General features: G+C 52.2%; 1 protein-coding gene across 6 annotated transcripts in view; it reads left to right on the top strand.

The window, feature by feature from the left end:
- HPS4 (HPS4 biogenesis of lysosomal organelles complex 3 subunit 2) overlaps nt 1-15,770 on the top strand; it is a 28,757-nt gene that overhangs the window by 4,660 nt on the left and 8,327 nt on the right. For all 6 annotated transcript variants that reach the window (XR_004619203.1, XM_034639315.1, XM_034639316.1 and 3 more), the window contains exons 5-12: nt 932-1,075; nt 4,471-4,578; nt 5,031-5,147; nt 6,529-6,623; nt 8,329-8,401; nt 9,320-9,356; nt 10,042-10,138; nt 10,761-11,685. Coding sequence is in view for 5 of the 6 variants with exons in the window: in XM_034639315.1 (XP_034495206.1) it covers nt 932-1,075; nt 4,471-4,578; nt 5,031-5,147; nt 6,529-6,623; nt 8,329-8,401; nt 9,320-9,356; nt 10,042-10,138; nt 10,761-11,685 (1,596 nt within the window). In the remaining variant the exon portion in view is untranslated. The remainder of the gene's footprint in view (nt 1-931; nt 1,076-4,470; nt 4,579-5,030; nt 5,148-6,528; nt 6,624-8,328; nt 8,402-9,319; nt 9,357-10,041; nt 10,139-10,760; nt 11,686-15,770) is intronic.

A 15,770-nucleotide genomic window follows, 5' to 3' on the forward strand; every position in this document is an offset into this window, starting at 1 on the left:
CCCCCCCCCCCCACCCTCTTCCGCCACTACGCCGCTGAATTACCGAGGAAGCCGGAGCGTAGGTGCAGTAAAATGTCAGAAGGCCCCACACTCTGGATCGGCCTCATCACTTCCTCAAGGCCGTGTCATTTCATTTTTTTTTTTTGGTCATTCTTTTTTTTTTTTATAGTAATAATTTTTTATTATGTTAGTCACCATACAGTACATCCTTAGTTTTTGATGTAGTGGTCCATGATTCATTACTTGCGTATAACACCCAGTGCACCATGCAATAGTGTCATTTCACATCTTCCCCTGTAGTTCCTTTACACTAGCAGTAAGGTCTAGAGCCTTGATTAAGTTCAAGTTCGGTTCTCTTATGCAAGACTTCTTGCATAAGTGTGTACATTTTCTGTTACATTACATGATGTCTGGCTGCCCCGCAGGTTAATGAATGCTAAGACCAGTTAGGAGGGCTGTGTTTGCTCACGTGATCACGCTCCCACTTAGGTAGTTGGGATGAATGTAGGCCGCTCTGGGCGCTCTGCAGGGGATCAGAATAGGGACCAAAGGCTCCTGCTTCTACCCACGCATGGGCCTGTAGTCCTAGGAACAAAACCCCAGTTCTGCACAGGCCTCGTGTGCATGCAGCTGTGGACATTCCGCGGCAGTTCCGTCCTCCCGTGCAGGGGGCCCAGGAGTGAAAATGGAGGCCTCGCCAGCCACGGAAGGTCGACATCACATGTTCCTCTTTGTTGTTGGTATTACTACCCTTAAATATGAAAACCACGCTTAGGTCCCAGGCCGTCTGAAACCAGGCAGCAGCCTGGATCTGGCCTGCCGGCTGTGGTCTGTGGTCCACTATGGCCTCAGCCCCTGCTCGAAGGGATGCTCCATGAGTTCGACAGTTTCAGCTTCCCCCCCAGCTCCAGACTCTGCTGCTTTCCCACAGACCCTGCTCGACCAGCAGGAGTTGCTGTGTGGACAGATTGCGGGCGTCGTGCGCTGTATCTCTGACATCTCCGCCTCTGCTCCAGCCCTCGTTCGTCTGCGGAAGCTGAAGTTCGCCGTAAAGGTGGACGGAGAGTTCCTTTGGGTAAGTTGACCAGACTGAAAACTCATGACTCCAGTGTTGCCTCCGCCGTGAGTCATCTGTGTCGGTGATGAGTGCTGTGTCGCCAAGGTGCTCTGGAGCCTGGGACCCCCTGCGCAACCCCAGGGGCTGTGAGTGGTACCGTCTACGCTTCCTCTGTCCCCCTCTGCAGGTGCCAGTGTAACCGAGTGCTCTCCAGAACGTTTCTAACCTGTCCCGCGTTGCACAGGGCTGCTTTCCCATCGCCTTTGAGAGACTGCAGCCAGTCTGTGGGAGTTCTGTCTGGGATGCAGCTCGTGTTTTCCACCTCTGTCTTTTCTCCTCTGTGCTCCCCACACTTACAGATCAATGATCCAGAAACTCGAAGACATTGGTATATAGATGTTAGGTTTCGAGGAACCAGTAAAAAAATAATGAAAACCATTTCTTTACAGCTGATGGCACCATATACACTAGGGTCTTATGGCCCCGTGCCTGCGCTTCTTTAAACCTGATTTCTGAGGTGAAAGAATGCCGAAGAGAGGGTGGTACATGCAGCTCTGTGGGTATGCCTGCCCACATTTTATGATGACCATTTTCTCACGTACCAAACCGTTGAAGAATTTTACTGTGAACACTCAGACTTCCTAGGTTCTATAGTTACTATTTTATTATAGATATTATTTATTACAGTCGCTTTATTACATCTCTCCATCCGTCCCTTCATCTTCCAGCAATCCAGTTTTTAATGCTTGCCAAGATAGCACACGCTGGTATACTCCTCCCCCGCCAAGTACTTCATTGTGCGTAACACTAATTAGAGTACAGTAGTGGTTTGTGCTTTTTTTCCCTTTTGGGGTACGAGTTACATACACTGAAACACACAAATCTCGAGCTCACCACTTAATGCATATGGACAACAATGCTCCGTGTGACGCAGAATGCCGTCAAAATGCAGAATATTAGCATCACTCTGGGCAGCTCCCCGACATCCCATGAATTCTCACCCCCAAGTCCCAGGCAGCCATCCTTCTGATTTTTTTCCCACCGCAGATGAGTTTTGCCTGTTCTAGAAGTCACAGGAGTGAACTAGGACGTGTAGTGTTCCTCTCCGCAGGCTTCTGTCGTGCGTGTGATCTCGTGGGGCGCGTATCAGCAGTTCGTTCCTTTTCATTGTTCACCAGCATCGTCTGAATGTCCGTTGTCTGGATCTAGCGGTCTCGTTACTCACTTTTCTTTCTCTAGAGACATGACCCGTGTCTAGTTAGGGGCAATTAAGAATAAAGCCCCTAGGAGCATTCCTAGATGAGTCTCGTGGATATGACTTTTCAGTTCTCGTGGGTAAACATCTAGGTGTAGATTTGCAAGGTTACAGTGGATGTTCATTTTATAAGAAACTGCCAGACCTTTTCCCCAAGCGGTTGTACCATGTTGCACTCCTACCGGCCATGTGTGAGATTTCTGGTTCTTCCACACCCTTGTCAACCCATGCTGTCCGTCTGTTCAGCTCGAGCCATTCTGCTGGGTGTGTAGGGATATCGCATTGTGGTTTGCATTTACGCTTCCCTAATGACTAAGGATATTAATGACCACTGGTCTGTTTCTCTTTGAGAAGTGTCCGTCCAAAGCGTTTCTGCCTGGTTTTTAAAATTAGGTTTTCTTTCTTTACTTAGTCTTGTGAGTTCTTTCTGTATCCTGCATATCAACTGTTTGTCAGATATATATTAAAAAAATTTTTTTAAAGATTTTATTTATTCATTTGAGAGAGAGAGAGAGAGAGAGAGAGAGACAGAGCACAAGCAGGGAAAGAGGCAGAGGGAGAGGGAGAAGCAGACTTCCTGCTGAGCTGGGAGCCCGACATGGGACTTGATCCCAGGACCTGGAGATCATGACCTGAGCCGAAGGCAAATGCTTAACCATCTGAGCCACCCAGGCACCCCGGTCAGATATATATCTTAAAGGTATTTTCTCCCAGTTTGTGGCATGCCTGTCAATTTTCTCAATGATGTCTTTTGACGAGCAGAACATTTTAATTTTTTTCTAAGTTTATTTAAGTCATCTCTACACCCTATGTGGGGTTCAAACTCATGACCTGGAGATCAAGAATCACACGCGCCCCCAGAATATTTTAATTTTAACGAAGTCTGACTTGCCAATTTTATCCTTTGTGGTTATTGCTCTCTGTATCCTGTCTGGAACCATTCCCTGCCCTGTTGGAGAAGACATTCTCCCACTTTTTGGGTAAGCTTTATCGTTTTAGCTTTTAAACTTAGCTCTGGGATTGATATTTGTGCTTGGTGTGAAATAGAAGTCAAAGGTTCTCTTATTCCCTATGGATATCCAGTGGCTCCAGCACCATGGTTGGAAAAACTCTCCAGCTTGGGTTCCTTGGCTCCTTTGTTGACGATCAGGTGACCTCTGCAGTGGGGGTCGGCCTACTGGAAGATCTTGTACGAGTACCACACTGTCTTGAAATCGGGTGGTCTGAGTCCTCCAGCTTTACGCTTTTCTAAGACACCTTCGGATTTTTTAGGTCTTTTGTAAGTTTCTCTCGTAGAATCAGTGTGTCAGTTTCTGAAAGAAAGCTTCACTTTAGAAGTTGTATGCAATCTGTAGATTAATCAGGGAAGAGGTAAGCATTGACCATGTGCCAGACTGTCGTAAACCCTTGATTACATCAGTGAATAAAGCAAACATCCTGGCCCCGGTGGAGCTTCCATTCAGCGGGAATTTGTTCATTTGTTTCCTGCCTCTGCCAGGGTTTCTTTATTGCCTTAAGTTTCTGGTGATTCCCTCAGGAAAGATTCCTAGAGGTGGAATCACTGAGTCAAAGGATACAGACTTTCTTCGGGCTCTTTAAACATACAGCCAGACTGCTTTCTCACCGAGCACAGGTTTCTCTTCTGCGGAACTAAGCCCCATGGCAGCGTTCTGGGGCTCTAGAACGGTGTGATGATTCGGCCAGTTCCCTTCCCGAAGCACTTGATCCAGCTGAAGGGACGAGAATGCCATTCGTGAAGCAGTCGGAGTCCCGTCCAGTGTTTGTAGTGAAACCACGTTAAGCATCCAGTGCCCAGATAACAGTCCTGATAATGTAAGGGCTGGGAAAAGAGGTTAGCATCGGTTAGAGTGATCAGAACGGGCACCTCGAAGGTGCTGGAATCTGCCTCAGGCACTGAGGGGACGGGGGAGCTGTGGACAAATAGATGGGAGAAAGGAGGGCATTCCAGGTGAGACAGCACGAGTGGATACAAAAAATACTTGTTGTCTTGAAGACCAGCTGGGCTGGACGATGTGGGCCTGGGCTAGACCCATCAGTATCAGTGAGTCAGTGAATTCGAGCTCTGCAGAGCCCCGGGCTTCCAGGCTTGGACTCAAAGCAGAGGAAAATGCCCATCTTCTGGTTTCCCTCTTTCCAGGTCCTGGGCTGTGCGGTGGAGCTCCCTGACATTAGCTGCAAGCAGTTTCTGGATCAGCTCATTGGAGTCTTTAATTTTTACAATGGACCTGTTTCTCTGGCTTACAAGGTATGGAGACAGTAGCGAGGAATCTTCAGCAAACCCGATGTTGCCAGAACACAGCTTTACTCTAGGGGCTGCTCGACTTTGCTGTGAATACAGCATGGCTAGCAACAAGGTCGGGGGGCCTTGGAGCCCCTCTCAGATGCCTTTGTTCCCCAGTAGTGCAGGTCACATCCACTGCAAATGTCTGTCCCCACGTCCTCCTCCCGGGGACTGTTGGCAAGAGCAGGATGCCACCTGGTTGCCACCCGCCCCCCGCATGTGTGCTGGGTCTGTGGTAGCTGAGTTCTCTAGGTGGGGGGAAGGTGGGGGTCTTGTGTGCATAGGAGGTTTAAAGCAGGCCCTGCCTCCTGGCCCGTCTCCTGCGTGAGGAGCGAGTTTTGTAGGAGTAGGGAGCCTCGCCGGAGAGTGTGTCTCGCAGAATCTCAGCCGCTGACCTCAGGTGGTTCCCGCTTTAGAACTGTTCTCAGGAAGACCTGTGTGCCGAATGGGACACCTTCATTGAACAGATTCTGAAGAACACCGGCGACCTGCACAAGATATTTAGTTCCCTCTGGAACCTGGACCGAACTCAGGTAACACCCTCGCCCCCGTTTTATGTCAAGGAATAGAGCCCGCTGCCCTGACCCACACACTGCCGTCACAGTGCCCGCTCCCACAACTGTCTAGACGGTTCAGTGAGACAGCGCTTAAAGTGGCCCGGAGTAAATACTCAGTAGAGGGTGGTGTTATTTCGCTAGTGTCCCAGACATGTGGAACTCTGGCATCTACGGGTCCCTGTCTCTCTCGATGTGGATATTCCACGATTGACTTGTGTTCTCAGCATCAAAAATGCTCAGTGATAACATCTTAAAAACCAGGTCTCTCTGTCTGGGAGAGAGTGCTGGGGAGCGTTTTGTCCCAGAGCCGTTCCATTGGCCACTGGCATTCAGTGATGTGTAGGCTGCTTGTATGGGTGGCCTGACCGCCCACACTGCCTGTTGCTCAGTGGCCTTGATCTTGGAGAACATCACATCCTCAGTGGCAAGAGCCAGAGGGAGACGCGAGGCTGTACCCCCTTAAGAACCGACCACCTGCGCCCCCAGCACCTGAGATGTGTGGGCCGCGTCTCACTGTAGTAGCTAAGAGGGTCCCTTTGACGGGGATGTGGCCCGACTCTGGCTAGAAATGGGGACAGGTTTTCCTGGTTCCTGTTGGGACAAATGTTCGAAGTGGGCCCCAGAGCTTTACAGAATGGCCGGCTGGGACCGGGCACTGTCTCAAGGATGTGAGAGAGGAGCCTCTCTGATGGCGATGGAGCTCGTAGATCCTAGCTGCCAGCAGGAAACAGGAAGGCAGCTTTTAGTCATTGCTGGAGACTCTTGACCAGGTTCAGATCCTTCTCTGGTGTTTTTAGGGACTTCTAGGCAACTGACTCCTTATAAGGACCGTGGAGCTGAGGAGTATTTCTGGGAGTGAGAGACCGGGATGTTTTCATTTCCTGTTACGGGACAGAGTTATGAGGCCACATGAAGCCAGCTCTGGGGCAGTGGGGCTTGTATTCCAGAGGGAGGAGAGGGGAGGGGGGTTGTGGTTTTACCTGGTGCCTCAGCCTGTGTTTGAGGGGTAGGCTCTCCTGTCCGCTGCCTCCTGGTCTCAGCATCAGAGTCCGGGTCTCCTGAGCAGAGACCTACCTTGCCCCCTATGAGTGGCCATCTGCTGTGTTCACTGCACCTTCCCACTTTGGCAGAAGCCACCCCCATGCCAAGCATGTGGCATTTTGCATCGTCCCACAGTTCTGGGTATAGAAAGGTGGAATACAGACCCAAGATGTGACACAGATCTTACCATGTGGCACCTTCTCCTTTCCCCCGGTTTTGGCTTATGACCTTCCCCCCGTCCTACAAAGCCCCTGCCTTCCCGCCCCGGCTGATGGCGGGCATGCTCATCTGTGGCTCTGCTTCTCGCCTGGCCCAGGTGGAGCCCCTGTTGTTGCTGAAGGCAGCCCTCATCCTGCAGACCTGCCAACGCTCCCCTCACGTTCTAGCTGGCTGCATCCTCTACAAGGGACTGTGAGTAACGCCAGACCCCTTTCCTGCGCCCCGTGCCCCTGCGGCAGAACTGACCATCCAGGCCACCCCCAGGTCACGGGTGGGGAGCTCTGTCCCTGGCCAGTTCCAAGAGGGCTGCTTTGGCAAGTATCAGATAGTTTAGATTTGACCCAGGGGACCTACCTGTCTTTCAGCAAAGCCAGGAAATTGGCAAGTATGTCCCAGGCAGTTTTAGACAGATCCAAGTAAGTCTCGGCATGGGGCATCCGTTGATAGTTAATCAGTCTACCAAATGCTAACGCGGAGTGCTGCAGGTTGTCGGAGGCCAACACTGTAGGTAAAGGGGTGGGGAAGCCTGCCGCGGCGCCCTCCTGCTGCCTGGGGCTCCGGTGCACTTGCTGCGGCCAGCCCTGCTTCTGCTCGGACTCCTGCCTGCCTCTCGGCTGGATCTGTCTCTCAGCTGGCCTCTGAGATCTCAGCACACTTCTTCACATAGTTGGAGGGCATTGGAGCGAGCCCGAGGGCCTCAGGGCCCCTCCACACATGGTCCAAGGCAGCTCTTCTCATGGGGGACCGCTGCTTGTATCCAGAGCTTTCTGACGGCTGGATGAATGTGTGGCTGGAGAAGTTCTGGGGGCTCGATGGGCTGGGTTGCCAGTTTTGGCCTCACCTTCCTGGCCCTGTGACCCCGGGCGGGTTGCTTGCTGAGTTTTCTCTGCTGGGAAAGAACGAAATGAGAGGGCGCACAGAGAAGGGCCCAGCGCAGGCCCTGCTTCCCAGTGACCCTCGGCACAGCACACCGTCATGCCTTTCCCCTTTGCTCACGAGGACAGTTCGGAACCTGCTCGTGGTGCCTCCAGGCTCACCAGTGGCATGGCATCAAGCATGATATTTCCCTCCTCTTCTCATGTCACATTGCTTACGTATTTTTAAATCATATGCCTAATGCGTGAACAGGGTCTCATTGTGGAACCAAAAAAAAAAAAAAAAAAGCTGAACCAAGAGAGAAACACACGGAGCACAGCTTCCACGTCCCCCTGAGCCCAGACCCGCTGTGAGCAGTTGGATGCACATCCTTTGCTTTTCCCTGTGTTTTGGGCACATCAGCGGATGTTGCTTCTGTTCATTTTTGCCGCATCCATGAAAGGGCTCCCCAGCGTGTACGGTAGAGATTTCTCTGTTGGTCCATGCTGGTCTGCATTCTTAGAATCGCTGCACACCTTTTGTTGTTATGGCTAGGCCATGATTTCCTTGACTACTCTCTGTTCTTTGGGCATTAGGGGGTTTACCCATTTCTGTATGACTTTGCCATTTTCTTCTATAATCAGTACCCTTCAGCATGCAAAATCTTGGTACAAGGCAGGTCAGGGGGTTTGGACATTTTGAAGTTCAGTAGGAATGGCCAGAGTGCACTCCATAAAGGGCTTTGCCAGTTGAAACTCCCACTGGCTCTGTCCCCAAGATCCGGTGTTTTTTGTTTGTTTGTTTGTTTGTTTTTAATATTTTATTTATTTGAGAGGGAGAGCTGAGCTGAGCAGGGAGCCCGATACGGGCTTGATCCCAGGAGCCTGAGATCATGACCTGAGCCGAAGGCAGACGCTTCACTGACTGAGCCACCCAGGCGCCCACCCCCCAAGATCCTCACCAGTTAGGGTGTTAGGAATCTTTCCAGTTCAGAGTCCCGTGATGTATTTTGTCTCATGGTGTGTTCGTTCCTGTGACCTAGGATTGTCAGCACCCAGCTCCCGCCCTCCCTCACGGCCAAGGTCCTGATTCACCCAGCTGCATCTCGGCACCAGGTGTGGTAAAGCTCCGTCCCCCGGCTGGGAGGCTTTGTCCAGAACATCTATTTTTTAAGCAAAAAAAATTGAATTTTCTATATTGTGATTTCAAAATATTTTAAAAAGTGCATAAGCTTAAAGGAAAATATGCCTCAGATGAACAGCGTTAGCTTGTGGTTGATGGAATTATATGTGATTTTGGGGGAGGGAGGGGAATTTTTGTCTGTAGTGAAATTACGTACCTTGAAACATGAGTTTTTTTTAACAAGCCACTAAAAAAAGAAAGAAAGCCACCTCATTTCATAGGAGTGAAAGCCACACTGGCTAGAAGAGTTCTTGGTTTTTGTTTCGTTTTGGTGGGTTATTTTGGAACCTTTGGTTGAACCGTCTGGAAAGTTCTTTGGAGAAAATTCCCAGTTTTTGGAGAAAATTAGGATCGTCTCCTCGATCGTGAATCGGAATAAACCCGAGAGCTCGCGCATAGCCTTTGGTTTAGGTCAGATCCTTTATCACGAGGGTCCCTGGGCGTTCACATACCTGTCGTTCTGGAATGTGCGTGGATTCCACGCCAGGGCGGTGGCAGGTGCGGGAATATGGTGACAGATGCGTTCTCTGGAGGCATAAAAGGTAACAGGAATCCTCGCTTTCATTCCCAGAGGAGGGAAACAGCAATCAGAGCGTGAAGCCTGATGCGAATTTGGGGGGGGGAGCTGCTGCCTGTGTGGGGCGCAGGTTCTCTCCTGACCCCGGCTGTGGTGGTAAGCAAGCAGCTTGGGGGAGCTTCTGTTCCATCTGCTTGGCTGCTGGTGTGCGGTGGGGGCCAGCATTCTGAGCCTGGCTAAGTTTCAGGAACAGATGGCACGGCGCAGTCCTGATGATTGGGTCGGGAGGAGAAAGCGTTCCCCGGCGCCAACTTCTGTGTGTGTTTATTTGCAGAGGAGACCTGCAGGAGGGGGTGGCCCGCAGGAACGGGGTGAGTGGCAAGGTGCATCACTGCATGTTGAAGAACACGGTCTCTTATGCTGTCTGTCCCCTACACATGTTACGGGAGAGGCCAAGCAGTCCCGTGGGTTATTGCATCTGTTCACCGATTAGGAGAACAGACGAGAGCTTTTAGAACGAAGTTGCCCATCGGAATCCTGATCGCAAGGCTCGCGATTTCAGATGTACCTTTTAAATCCCTGTTTTCAGATGCTCCCTCACTCATTGTTATGAGACTGCTCAAACTAGGTCCGGGGGATCCTGGTTAGGAGGGGCTAGGATAAATGGTGGCGGCCAGAAAGCCATCGCCGAGACGGTTAGTTTGTTTTATCTGGAAGCCCAGGTTAGGGCAGATCCGTGTAGTCACTTGGAAGTGCTTTTTTCCAGCTTTTATTTGTTTTGGGTTTTTTTTTTTTTTACCGCTAGATTTTCTTTCCCCCAAAAGTCACCTTTCTCCACCGTGAGGAGTAAAATTGCCTGTGAAGGCTCCTTCCTTGCTGGGCACGGAAACTGTCACTGCGGTTTTGTGTCTTTTGTTCTGGGCTGAGGAGTGTGTCAGAGCGCTGCTCTCTGAGCTGGCGTGTGGGTTGGATGCGTCTCCCCCAAGAGCTGTGACTGCCCCTCCATCTTCCCCCAGCCCAGGGCTAAGCCCTGTCCCCGTTGCTTTGTGATTCTAGGAGCGGCGCTCCCCCCGAATGTCCGGATCATGCCTGTGTTCCTGACTGAAGAGGAGGCCACCAGTCTCCGCGAGTTCCCGAGGGAGCAGGCAGCTAGGTATTGGGGCCACAGGGGTTCCTCATAGACCGTGCTGGGGGGACTCCCCCACATGGGTGTAGCCACGAGCCCCTGGACATCCTAGCTTTCCATATGCCATCTTCTCTGCGCTCCACCATGGACAGGGCATCTGGGACTCGAGCATGTAGATACCAGGCGGCCGGCATCGTGGGATGGATGTGGGTTTCAAGTCCCAGATCTGCTGCCTGTCAGCTGTGTGATGTTGGGCAAGTCCATTCCCTGCCGGAACCTTAGGGTTTTCATCTGTGAGAGACCCAGTGATAACCTACTTCGTGGGCTCGGTGTCAAAATTGGAAATAGTGTGTGTATAGCATGCAGTTCAGGGCCTGACTCAGAGCAGACTTGCACAGGGGGCCGGCTCTCACGCAGTAGGCCCTGCCGTCCCCACAGGTGATCCAGTAACCCCGTGTGAAGCCCTGAGAGCCAGACATTGCCTTCCTTTTACTCCTGTGGTTTGACCGCCAAGGCCTCTTCGGCTCTGTGGCCCCGGACACTCACTTGTCACCTAGTGGCCCTGCCTTTTAGGAAAGCGATTCTTTAGTGTTCTGCCCTGCACTTGGCCGGGCGCCCCTCCCTCACGTCTGTCTGCCTTGTCTGCCAGCCCCGCTGCAGCACCGGCCAGACTACAGGAGTGCTCGGCCCAGCAGCCTCCGTACCCTCGGAGCACCAGTGCCCCGACAGACAACGCCACTGGCCACGTGGAACCCGCGGCCTGGATGTTGGCAGCCACTCCCGAGTCTGCATGTCCTGACGTAGCATGGCCGGATGGCAAGGGGGAGAACGGGCACTTGCCTGGCCGTGATCTGGAGAACGTCAAGCCAGCAAAATGGCACGGCCCTGCCAGGGATGAGGGTCCCGGTCTTGGCTACTCCCTGGTGAAGGAACTTCGTCTGCCCTGGGGGGAGGAGGAACCAGACTTGTCTGCCATCCACATTCCAGAAGCTCAGGAAACAGGAACATCCTCAGGTTATTTTGCCCTCCCGAGTACGGGCGCCCCAGATGGTGGCAGTCCTTGCTTTGAGGAATTTGTCAGGGACTCTGGCGACCCGGCACCCGAGCCACGTGATGCCCCACCGGTGGTCATGGCCATCAGCAGCGTCCTCTCCCCGTCCACTCCCGAGCCGCTCAGCCAGAACGGAGCCCTGGAACAGCACGATGCCCTTCCAGGGGACAGCAGCCAAGCCCCCTTTCCCAGGGAAGACCACCTCCCCGGAAGGACGAGCAGGCCTCGGTCATGGCCTTGCTCAGACTTGAGGCAGAGAAGAACCGCGCTGCCCGTGGGGGAGCAGGGCGTGGAGCGGTGTGTTGGGGTTCATGACAGCTGCTCAGCACCCAGCGGCTCAGCCTTGCCAGAGTCTCAGGACGACAACGGTCCCTCCACAGACAGAAGGGACCCAGGGTCAGCCCCAGCATCCTGTATGGGCCTCGTGCCGACGAACCTCTACACCCACAGCGTTAACGGGCTGGTGCTGTCCCTGCTGGCCGAGGAGCCACTGCGGGGCGACGATGCCGCCATCGAGGAGGTGGTGAGTGGGCGCAGACCTGCCTCCTGGGAGCGGGGACCGGCGCGGTAGGCACTCCCCTTGCAGCACCGCGCAGGGCTGCGTGACCCTGTGGGTCACCTGCTTTGCACGGTGGGGATGACGGGAGTACCTACGCCCTGCGATCGGTGGGGGTGAGCGAGTCCGGTGCAGAGCACCGTGCTGGGGGCAGAGGTGTCCCACAAGTTCAGTTCTCTGGCCCTTCCCCACTTCTTCCGTTTCCTCAGAGTGCAGGGCGGGGGGGCTCTGGCTCCCCCCACCCCCCAGCAGTGTTGGGGTGCTGACGGGCTCTGCCCTTCAGGGGCAGCGAGAGCACCAGCGCACAGGTGAACGTGGGGAGCAAGGCCAGGGGCATGGGCCTGCCTTCCCAGCCAGGGCAGCTCTAGGTTCTGTGTCGGCTGGAGTCTGTACTCTGCCCGAGTCACAGCCTGCGTGGGGAGTATTCCAGAAGGCTGCACTTTCCCTCCCCTGAACCGTGGTGATCAGAGGCTCCTTCCTAGTGGGCCTGGGCCATCTGAAATGCTAAGGGGCTCCAAAAGGCTCCTCTCGGAGCATTCCAGCCCTTTCCGCACTGGGAGCAGTGAACTGACCTTCTCAGAGCCTAGACCCACGCTGCAGCACCAGTTGCTATAGTAACAGCCTCGCCTGGTTGTCAGGGAAGTGGTAGCAGGAAGAACAGCAGGTTGAAATAGCTGCAGGGCAAATGGTGTCCTGGGGCTTGCCTTGTTTCTGTTCTTAAATCTGTATTATTCTAAGGCGATCTTATTAGCATGCAGGGCTCCCACAAGAGAGTGAGCCAGTCACCTTGGAGCACGGAGGCGGGAAGGCAGCTTCCCCAGTGCTGAGCCCCGAGGCGAGAGGCTGCCCACCTCCAGGCCTGCTGGCTTATCTCCCCTTTCCACAGACCGCACAGCACCCAGTGGTGGTTGGGTTGCTTCCTGCACCCTCCTTCACCGCAGCTGGGAGAGACTTAGCCACCCTCTTCCGCCAGCACCACGGGGCCCGTGGTTGCAGTGCTGTCTGTCGTCTCCCAACAATGCCTTGGTACTCGTGGCCCCTTCCACTTCGTGCCAAGCTGCAGACGGATTATTTTGAAGGCCCAGTATTTGGATGCAATGAAGTTGGATATGCTATCTTTACCTTGCCCTCCCCAGAAAAAAAGAGAAAGGAAAAATAGCATAGGTGGCTCCCGAGGAAGGAAGTAAATTAGAATGTAGTCTGCATTCAGTGGCTGCTCAAGCCTTGACGTCTGCTATCTCAGCCAAGCCTGAGAGCAGCACTGGGGGTGGGCACCGTAACTCCCGTTGTACCAGGACCCAGGCAAGGCGCAGGGTCCAGAATCCCGGCTTGTTCCTCGTCTCCCCGCCCCCCGCCCGTCTGCTCCTCCACTGATCTGACCCTGGAGCGATCGGCCTTGGTTTGTTGCACACCGCTCCTCCGTGTCTGGACAGCGGCCTCCGTGAGCTTTCATGCAAAGGAGGGTTTGGTGTGAGGTGGACCCCAGGAAAGGGATGCTGTGCAACGAAGAAGAAAAACTCCTCTTTTCTAAAAGGAGTCGGGAGTAACTAACTTTGATCAGCTTGCTGATTTGAGAGCAGGCTTTATTGATGGGGCCCGAAGGCTGTCTGTTTTATAATCGGGAGAGATCTTTTATCGCCTTTTTGTCCTGGAACTGCATACAAAATACTTGACCTGATTTCCCTCCAGACCCTCTGCTGCTGTGAGAAAAGTGGGCCCCCTACAGAATGGTAAGATAGGACAGTGAGCACAGCCCCGCCGCCTGGCCTCTTGAAAGGGCTCCTTGATCATATTACACAGCCCCAAGGGACCCTCATGTCGTTTGCCATCTTGTCTTTCAATGGATGAACTGCCACCTCTTTATGTTTGCTGAAGGTGGGCGCCGGGAGCTGGGTGGAAGGGGGTGGGGGTGCGGGAGCAGCGAGAAGAGGTAGCCCATGGTTCTGAGAAAAACAGTACGCTCACACCAGGGGGCAGCATAGAGCCACTGATCGTTTCCTGCTCCAAACCCAAGATAATCTCACTGACCTTCAAATACAGTGATCAGATCAATTATTCATTGCTACAGTAGGACTTCGAGCTGTCTGTGTACAGTAGATGAGGCCTGAGGTGAGTGCCAGGGTATGAGTGTAAAACACTTCATGAAAATGCACCCCTCCCCCCACGAACCGAGTGCTTCCGGTGGAAGGTGTGCTACTGCACCCTTTCTTCTGCACACACTCACATTCAAGCCGCTTGCTTTACTACCGACTAGAAGCTGGAGGATCCGGTAATTAACCCCAGCTTCCTGTCTCCTGGGGCGGTTGTGAGGATTGCACGCGTGCTAGTGTATATCAGGGGTTGGCAAACTTGTAATGTAAAGGAACCCCTGGCGGGTATTTTCAGCTTTGCGCAATTACTCGGCTCCGCCGTTGGGGTACGGTAACAGCCACAGACGGTTTGTAAATAAACGTAGAGGCTGTGTTCCGGTAATACATTACTTATGGATACAGAAATTGGAACTTCATATAATTTTTATCTGTCGCAGAAGAGTCTTTTTGATTTTTCTTCCCAACTATATAAAAATATAAAAACCATTCTTAGCTCTCAGGCAATATGGAAACAGACCACTGGCTGGATTTGGCCCACAGGCCATGGTTTAATAACCCCTCGTATGCATGAAGGCATTGGTTACCAGTAAAAACTTGTCTACATGTCATCTGACATAACATCTTGTGGTTATGGGTTTATGCTTAAGTGATTTTATCTTGAGTACAAGTTAGGCAGAAGATTCCAGAAGCAGAGTTCGGTGCCTACAGGGAGATCTTGGGTTTTCACGTGCTTCACTCTGTTCCCATCATCCCTTCCTTTGGGCACCAGCTCAAGATGGAAGGGATGACTGTTACCAGGTTCCTAAGGCCCAGAACCTTCCAGTGAGACTGTGGTTTGACTTCCTGTTGAAGGGAAGGCATGGGCACGCACACGCACGCATCCGTTCAAATAGGCTCATTAGCATCGGTGAAGGTCCGTGTTGGTTAGGCCAGAGCAATGATCTGACCCAGAGATACTGTGCTTATCTCCCCCGGGCGTAGGTCCTCTGACTGTCTACTGTACGCCTCGGGTCAAACCGAGTAGCCCGTAAGGTGAATGTGCTTGGCATTGGATACGCTCGTTTATCTGTTCGTTGTATGTAGATGTTGAATGAGCACCTACTGGGCACCTGGCACCCTGCTTGGCACTGGGGATATAAAGATGAACGCGTGCAGTGAAAGCGTCTGTGCGGACAGAACTAACGTCGGCTCCGTAAACTACGAGAAATAATAACATTTCAGCTTCATGACGCGCACCTCAGGCCATGCTGTTTGCATCTCTGTACTTTTCACGTGCACTTATTTTTTTTTTACACGGCTGTTGGATAATCTTCCACAGACAAGTCCTAAGTGCTTGTTAAAAAGATTTCTCTTCTTTGATCATAATTTTCAATTTTTTGGCTCTATAAAAATGCCTTCCCTGAGGGAGCACTTTTAGAACTTACAGTGGGCCTTCATGTATTTTATTTCACCTAGTGCACCCAGCAGTCCTATAGTCGTCCCATTTTGCAGATGAGGAAAAAAAAAAAAGACACAGAAAATTCCATAACTTGCCCCTGAACCTCTGGCCAGGAAGAGGCTGATCCAGGATGAGCCTGGGGACAGTGGCCTTTTTGTGGCTGAAACTGCCTCGGGGCCGGGACGGGGGGAGGCCCTGTTTCAGACTGAGTTTCTCGGGACGTGACTGATGTGCTCGGTCAAGTCCCATGTGAAGCTCAAAGGATACCACACAGCCATTGGAGAATGACGTTCTGACATTGCAGAAGAATAGTTTAAGGCCAAAGAAGATAGTTCATGCTGTATCATTAAGCTACAAAATGAGTATCAATCATTATTTATGGTTTGGTCCCATTTTTATTCTATATAAAAAAATTACACAAAAAGGTATAGGCCAGTGCCCTCAGCTGTACCCGCACAGGACTCATCCTGGGAGGTGATTTTATTTATTTATTTATTTATTTATTTATTTATTTATTTATTTAT

This window comes from Ailuropoda melanoleuca, chromosome 12, assembly GCF_002007445.2.
Source record: "Ailuropoda melanoleuca isolate Jingjing chromosome 12, ASM200744v2, whole genome shotgun sequence".
NCBI lineage: Eukaryota > Metazoa > Chordata > Mammalia > Carnivora > Ursidae > Ailuropoda > Ailuropoda melanoleuca.